Source organism: Micropterus dolomieu, linkage group LG05 (assembly GCF_021292245.1).
Source record: "Micropterus dolomieu isolate WLL.071019.BEF.003 ecotype Adirondacks linkage group LG05, ASM2129224v1, whole genome shotgun sequence".
Taxonomy (NCBI): domain Eukaryota; kingdom Metazoa; phylum Chordata; class Actinopteri; order Centrarchiformes; family Centrarchidae; genus Micropterus; species Micropterus dolomieu.
Window position 1 is genome coordinate 28,905,799 of NC_060154.1, and position 7,794 is coordinate 28,913,592.

At 38.5% G+C, this 7,794-nt stretch overlaps 1 protein-coding gene across 1 annotated transcript; it reads right to left on the minus strand.

Moving 5' to 3' along the window:
• Positions 1-960: 960 nt before the first annotated feature.
• On the minus strand, positions 961-6,485 carry glulb (glutamate-ammonia ligase (glutamine synthase) b). Its single transcript, XM_046049738.1, has 8 exons — positions 6,445-6,485; positions 3,527-3,732; positions 2,924-3,106; positions 2,650-2,811; positions 2,412-2,558; positions 2,180-2,307; positions 1,881-2,080; positions 961-1,772 (listed from the first exon to the last, which is right to left on the minus strand). The coding sequence occupies exons 3-8, from the start codon at positions 3,087-3,089 to the stop codon at positions 1,454-1,456; spliced, it is 1,122 nt and encodes a 373-aa protein (XP_045905694.1). The 5' UTR covers positions 3,090-3,106; positions 3,527-3,732; positions 6,445-6,485; the 3' UTR covers positions 961-1,453.
• Between the last annotated feature and the right edge of the window lie 1,309 nt (positions 6,486-7,794).

Consider the following 7,794-nt stretch of genomic DNA (forward strand, 5'->3'; position numbering starts at 1 on the left):
CTTTAGAGTCGAGAAACTTTTTTTTAAGTTCAATGGATGAAAACTTCCTACACACAATACCCCTTTGTGGTTGTTGGGTTCACTAAATATGTTTGGAATAAGATTCTCAGCCAGGATCTGATCCTATGATTTTGGCAAGAAAACATTCCTGTATGCAAGGAATGACTCACCCTCATCAGCTTAGTACAGGGTGTATATTTACTCTTTTACATTTGTAGGAATAGATACGAACTAAGAGATGACATGTGTAACATGGTACAAATCAAGTGAAATTGGAGGCAGTCACGACACTGACTCAGTTTTAAAGGAGTATAGAGTAGAGTATGCAGGGGCCTTTTAATGTGGTGATGGTTAATAGGCAGCCTTGCATTAAGTATTAATAATCCCTTTAAGTTGTCTTTATATAATTTATTTACTCTAACTACGAAATTATGTTAGTTAACTTGTTTAAGTAGTTAATGTGATATGGTGAGTTATACAGGGCACTGTACAACTAACTGCTCAAAATGAACAGCCATCCCCCTTCTGGTTCAGTTCTCAGGTCTTCAGACAGATTTGATTTGGAAATACTCCCCATCCTGTCTGTACTTTACTCGCCATAAGTTTAAGTCAGAACACACTAGAAAGACTGTTATACGCAAAGTTTGGATTCACCTGTGGCAAGTAGTCAGTACCGTTACAGTAAATTACAAAAATCTGTCCAACCTCTCAAAAGGTTTGACATTATATTGATTTTCTAGCAAATGCTGCGACTTGGTCTGTTAGAGGTTTGAATAAGCATCACGTGGATGTTCCCTTGTCTTAATTAACCACCATTTGTTAAACATTACAACTGCATTCTCCCTTAACACTAGTCACATTTCAGAGATTTCTATCAGCTGGTAGTCTGGATGTGCTAAGCAGGTTTGTGTCAGCATGACAGGATACATGCGGCATTAAACTGGAGTCAAAAGACAGATGTAAAAATGTTAGTTTATTAAGGATTTTTTGCAAGTGACAATTACAAGTGGAAACAGCACAGACATGCATTTTTTTTTACAAAAAGATACAAAAGTAGATTGACTTACAAAGTGACCGTATCTATCCACAACATGATAAAACCACTTCGAGGCCAAGACTGCTAAATATTTAAATGTCTTTGGGATCCTTAGGGTCAGACAAATTCTGCTGCACTTAAGACAGTTTTTCCTTAGTACAAGTTAACACATTACAATAATGTAGTTCTATACAAATAATCTTCTACCATGACACCTCGACAATGCGTTGGCAAAAAGGCAATGTATGTGCCAGAAGCAAAGACAACCTGCTGCATACAACCAAATGCACAAAGACCGCAGGAATACGTAAATTATTCTTTTGTCTGTCAAGTAAGAAATTCAACAAGGTAAAGATCAAGTCTTGAAATATACATGGCTAAATACAGTACTGGTAATGACATGTTGTCATAGACTGTTCATGTCCTGTAGTCAGTGGGCTCCTCTCCCTCTTCTTTGAGTAAACATGTACGCACCAGAGCCTCTGTGACGATGTAAGGGTCACAGTTGGCGGATGGACGGCGGTCCTCGAAGTAGCCCTTCTTGGTCAGCCCCACCGTGCGAGGGATGCGGATGCTGGCGCCACGATTGGCCACCCCAGCAGAGAACTCGTCGATGTTTGAGGTTTCGTGATGACCGGTGAGGCGTCTGGCGTTGTCGAGCCCACCTTTGGGATCATAGGCTCGTATATGATACCCGTGTCTCTTCCCCAGCATTTCGATTGCCTCCTCAATGATTCTGTGAAGCAAAGAGTTTAGTGACACACTAAAACCAAAAAACACCCAAGTTCAAAAATCATACAATAGTTAGCCATTTAATAGACTGAAACAATAAAGTCATTCTTACTTCAGTCCACCTTCCTCTCGCATCTCCTTTGTGCTGAAGTTGGTGTGGCAGCCGGCACCGTTCCAATTCCCTGGGATTGGTTTGGGGTCAAAGGACGCCACCACTCCAAAATCCTCACACACTCTGTGAAGGATGAACCGAGCAACCCACAGATGGTCCCCCATGTTGATGCCTTCACAAGGCCCAACCTGGAACTCCCACTGAATCACAGACACAACATTATAAACTGGTGGAACACAGTTCGACTGACTTAAAATACCCTGAATGTGGGACAACAGAAAAAATAAACAGGGTCACACCTGAGCTGGCATGACTTCAGCATTGGTTCCACAGATCTGAACCCCAGCATACAGACAGGCTCTGTAGTGTGCCTCCACTATGTCTCGTCCATAAGCCTTATCTGCTCCCACGGCACAGTAATAGGGCCCTAATCAGGTGGAAAGAACTAAATTTTAACATTCAGCTGGCAATCTAGGATTGCTAATGTATTATATTTCAAACAATGAGACAAGCTAGAAACCCGATAATCACCTTGTGGACCTGGGAAGCCGTTGGAGGGCCAGCCAAAGGGATGTCCATCCATACCCAGGAGTGTGTACTCCTGCTCCATACCAAACCACGGTTGGTTATTCTCCACCATGCTCATGATCTTTTTGCAGCTGTTGCGCAGATTAGTCTCTGTTGGAACAACGATAGAGTATTAGCTGAAATACAGGACAGCTTTAAATGCAATGACTTTCAGATTTGTTCCTCTGCTCTGCTCAGTCACCTGCTGGCTTATGGTTGTACTTGAGCACTTCACAGAGCACCAGCTTGTTGGGGTCTTTTCTGAATGGGTCCCTGAACATGGCTGCAGGAATCAGGAACATATCGCTGTTGGAGCCCTCTGACTGGTAGGTGCTAGAGCCATCAAAGTTCCACTCAGGAAGATCTGACACAGAAATTTGAAATCACTGATGTCCAAAGTCTTAAATATCTTCAACCATGATCGACTATATGCTAGTTTAGATGTTTGTATTGATCATACAGGAGCAACATCTTACCCTCAATTGTCTTGGGTTCAAAATCCAAAGTTCTGGTCTTGCAGCGCACTCCCTCTCCAGAACCATCTATCCAGATGTACATGGCTTGGACCTTGTCCCCCTGAGGGAGATCCATGTACTGCTGTTTAACAGCTTTGTTCAGTTTTGAACTGGTTGAGGTGGCCATTTTCTTGACCACAAAACCTACAGGGTGAAGAGGACAGATGAGCTTCCCACAGTGGAACCACTTTATCTGAATGCGCATGAGAAATGAGCTACACAACCAGAGGGGATGTTATGAAAAGAACAAACATTTGGCACAAAAAAAGGGTTAAACTAACTGTTATTGACAAGGACAATCTCCAAGGCAACTACTTACATTATAACAGACAACATAAACATAAACAACAGCAACATGAATGATGACTCTGTCTAATCATCTGTTGCTCTCATGCACATGGTCGTTGAATTACACTAAAGAATCACTAATACTACATTCAAACATTACATTAACATTTTTGTTTTGTTTTGTTTTTTTAAAAAGGACGGAAGTTTCGATTTCTATTATAGAAATAAATCCAGCCACATCTGTCTTTAAATATGTAACAGTCTGAAATCCCTTACCTTATGTTAAGTGTAGAAAAATATCAAGAGATTAAAAGAGGCTCTAGATGTGTGGTCGGTGTGAAGGTGTCTATTGTTTTTCATTCCTACTTTCCTCTCAGCTTCCACGTTGGATTTATAGCACTGCTGAGCATCTCCGCCGCCTCTGATTGGCCGAACAAAAACGTGATCAGATGGTGAAGAGGAGATGCGGAGTCACTCTGTATCTGTGGTGAATTATGAAAAAAAAAACAAAAAGAAAACAATTCTGTCTAGGCTATGAGAAAACCCCAACGAGAGGCTTTAAACTCAGTAACCTATCAACATATGTGAAACATAAAAAAACAGCGAGAGCAAAATCAAACAGGTTTTAAAATGTGACACACAAAGAGAAAGAGACACATTTCGACTGGTAAGGTTATTTGATAACAAGTGGTGCGCCCTCTAGTGACGCCAAACGTGATTCTTTTAAAGAGAACATTCAGTTATAAGCTATATATATATATATGTTATAAACACTTATATTACAATGTATGTAAATGTAACTTACAAAATTTAGTACAAAGGTACAACTTTGTACTTCTCTACATCTTAGCAATACATTAATGCACCCATGACATTAATCCGACATAATAATAAGTAAAACACTGACAAACAATTTTTCTGCATATAAGTACTTTTACTTCTGATACTTTAAGTACATTTCACCGATAATACTTACATACCTTTACTTGTAGTTGAGTATTTTCACAGTGTGGTATTGCTGCTTTAACTTATAGAATCAGAATTTGTCATCCACCACTGGCTATACAGCATTATACTGACTTTAAGAGTTAAGAGTGTGTAGCCATATCAACAGAAAACAGAGGGCAGAGCATAACAAGTAGAGTGAAACTGGCAACAAACACAGAAGTGAACTTGTATGATTGGTGTACAAGGTGAGAGGCTGATGAGAGAATAAGTTGCAGATGAGGAGTGGGAAAAGTGGGTCAGGTAAATGCAGGGCTGATGAGAGAAGTGGGAACAGGTATGTAGATGTGTGGGGCAGTCGCGTGAAGGGAAAAAAGGAAACGTCTGAGGGCATCTGGTGGGGATCGTGAGGACGGTAGGTCTGGGGAGTTGACGGAAAGAAGATGGCTTGAGAGACAGGACAAATACAGAGAGTGCTGGGAATGTGTGGCTGCAGGAAGGGACTGGGAGAAATATTGTGATTCATTAATGTAAGCAGCATTTTAATTTTTAGCAGTTGAGCTGTTAATTTCATCTACTTTATACATTGTACTGTAGTATAATCTACAACAGTACATCATGTTTTGTAAGATATAATCAGAATCTGCAAAGTGACTATAACCATCTGGAACATAGTGGAGTTTAAGTATAAAGTTGCAGCAAATGGAAAATACTGAATTGAAGTACAAGTACCTCAAAATTATAACAGTACTTGAATACTTTTCCACCACTGAATGAAAGTACATAAGTACTGTCAACAAAATGTAAATAATATATATGTTACACATGTATACGTGTTATAAAATTGAATGATTATTACTGATTCGTTAACCTTTAAGCAGTATTTTAATGTCAATATCATGCATCATATTTTATCAGCTGATCACATATTTTGTATCACATACAATGATAATCAAAGTAACTAACTATCAAATAAATGCAGTGAAGAAAAAAGCACAAAATTTCATTTTAACCTGTATGATGTGAATGATGTGAATCATACATGATCTTAATTGTCACCACATCTCAACCCAATTGCACACCTATGGGAGATTTTGGAGTGACTTTTCATACAGCGCTCTCATTAGCAAAAACACCAAATGAGAGAATACAGTATCTTTTGCAACAATGGCGTTCATCACTTTAAAAGAGTTCTAGAGAGTTTGAGAATTTATGGCAAGCAGCACTAGAGCTGTTCTGGAGGTTTGTGATGGATGAACTTACTCTTTTGTTTTTTGTTTTTTAAACCTGTGCTTAATATTTGGCACATACACAGTGTTTAGGACATATTTACCACATGGCTTAAACTGATAAGTCTTTAATGAACTTGCCATTATCTTTGGCTGTTGTACAAAAGCATTTACAACTAGGAGTAGTGAACAATGGCTGGTTTCAGGGCGTTTCAGAAAGTGTCAGACAACTGGCACCTCTAAAACAAGTTTGTCCTCTTAGAGCTGGTTGAACAGTACTCTGATAGGAAGTGTCATTTTTCAGTGAACCCAAGAAGGCCTAAAAATGGTAAATCTTGCATGGCAACAGTGAGAGATAATGAAAATTTGGCACATGACGTTTAAGATATGTTTTCACCTGTCTGCCTGCACAGCAACAGAATGTTCTGTTGTGCTGGAATTACAAAGTTGGTGTGCTTAGTAATAGTTTTCTGTTTGATTACGGCAAGGTTGACACACATACTTATTGAGGACACAAGGCAATGGAAGTAAAGAAAGGCCAATATAAACTGTAAATTAATTCAACCAATGCAACTGAATCCTGGCTGTAAAATGTAATCTATTGAATAAACTAAGTTGAAATGTAACACCACTGAATTATGTTATTAAAAATACAAGTGTCCAATCCTCAAAAAACTATACTGTGGTTGATAAATTTGGTTTTGGATCTTAAAAAATCGAGTCAAAAATTGCTAAAACTGGACTGGTGAAATTCTGAGACCAAAAATTCAAAGACTTCAACGATAAACTATATAGCTTAAATCATGTCAGTTAAACCTCTTCCCCATGAGGTTACGTTCTGCCAGTCATGTGATCCAAGAAAAAACAACACATAAAATAATTTTTTTGTAAAAATGTCATGGATGGGGGTATAAACCATATACATTCAAACCATACATGTTGTTTAGACTAATACATTTCAATACATCAGTGGTGCAAAATTGGGCATTCAGTTGCTTCTAAAATTCAGATTAGTAAAACCTTTCTTTGCTTCCACACAAGATCAGTCAACTTGAGGATGGTCTTCCCTTCTCTCAGTATTTTAACATTGGATAGCTCCCGAATCAATAATCAACACAATTATAAAACACTGTGCAGTGAGAGAAAACACATGCAAACGTGACCACAAACACATTTCAGGGAAGATAAGAAACACCTGTGTAAAAGCAAGAGATGCCCAACAAATCAATACCTTCAAATTAAAAGCACACAAATGCTGCTGTGGTACCAAAGAGTGGCCTTTCTTATGAGGTTGTTTACAACGCTACAGAAAACTAGTCAAAAAGGCAGCAGTATTGTAGTACCCACTCAAATTGATTGCCAAACCTCAATTTAGCAGAAAAAAAGGACACATTTTCTTGCTAGTGGCTTGATGTTGACAGACAGAGTGGTCAAAGAAAAAGCAGAAAAAGGGATTGTGGTTTGGTTGTGGACAATTCTGCAATAATTCATATATTTGCTATCAGAATAAACGTAAATGTATATTCAGCATAACACACAACAGTGATGTTTGTGCATACTATTTTTAATTTAAAACATGTGCACTAAATCTGTGTTGGGCCTCCTAATTTCTAGCTTCAGGGGAGTGTAGCAAGCCTCTGAGAGACTGAAAAGCATGCCAGATGTTTTACAGCTATCAGAAAGAAAGACAAGGCTTAAACAAAGGAACAATGTAACTGATTTTGTAAAGAATGCAAGAAAGTAAACAAGCTTTATTCTGTCTACGTAAAACGGAAATCACATGAAATTAAACCTCCAGAACAAACACTTTCAGGGGCTGAGATTCCACACAAGTTAATGAAATCCCTTGTTCATTTAAATACTTAATTACATAATTATCTAAGATAAAATCCTTCCAATCTTTTCTGACCAGAAAGTAACTGGACAACTTTCTTTCAGGAGTCTATAGCAAAAAAAGATCTATGATAAGAGAGTGGCATCTAGTGGCTAAAATGCAGAAGAGCAGAAAATCTCCTCTGCCTTTGTTGTTAATGTATACTTAAGTATATGAGCTTACAATAATGGAACATACAGTAATGCATACATATTGTGTGTGTTTTAGTTCAGTTAGTCAGTCTCTCTGTAAAACAGAAATAGAATCATCGAGTCAAATTGCACAGGAGATTTTAAGTCATTTGGTGAAATGATATTTAGTTTTTTCACAGGTAGCTAATGTGATATGGTGAGTTACACAGGGCACTGTACAACTAACTGCTCAAAATGAACTGCCATCCCTCTCCATGTTCAATTCTCAGTTCTTCAGTCAGATTTTGGCAGGAAGTCCCCATCCTGGCCAACTTCAGTACTAGGTCATAGGTTTGAGGACAGTAA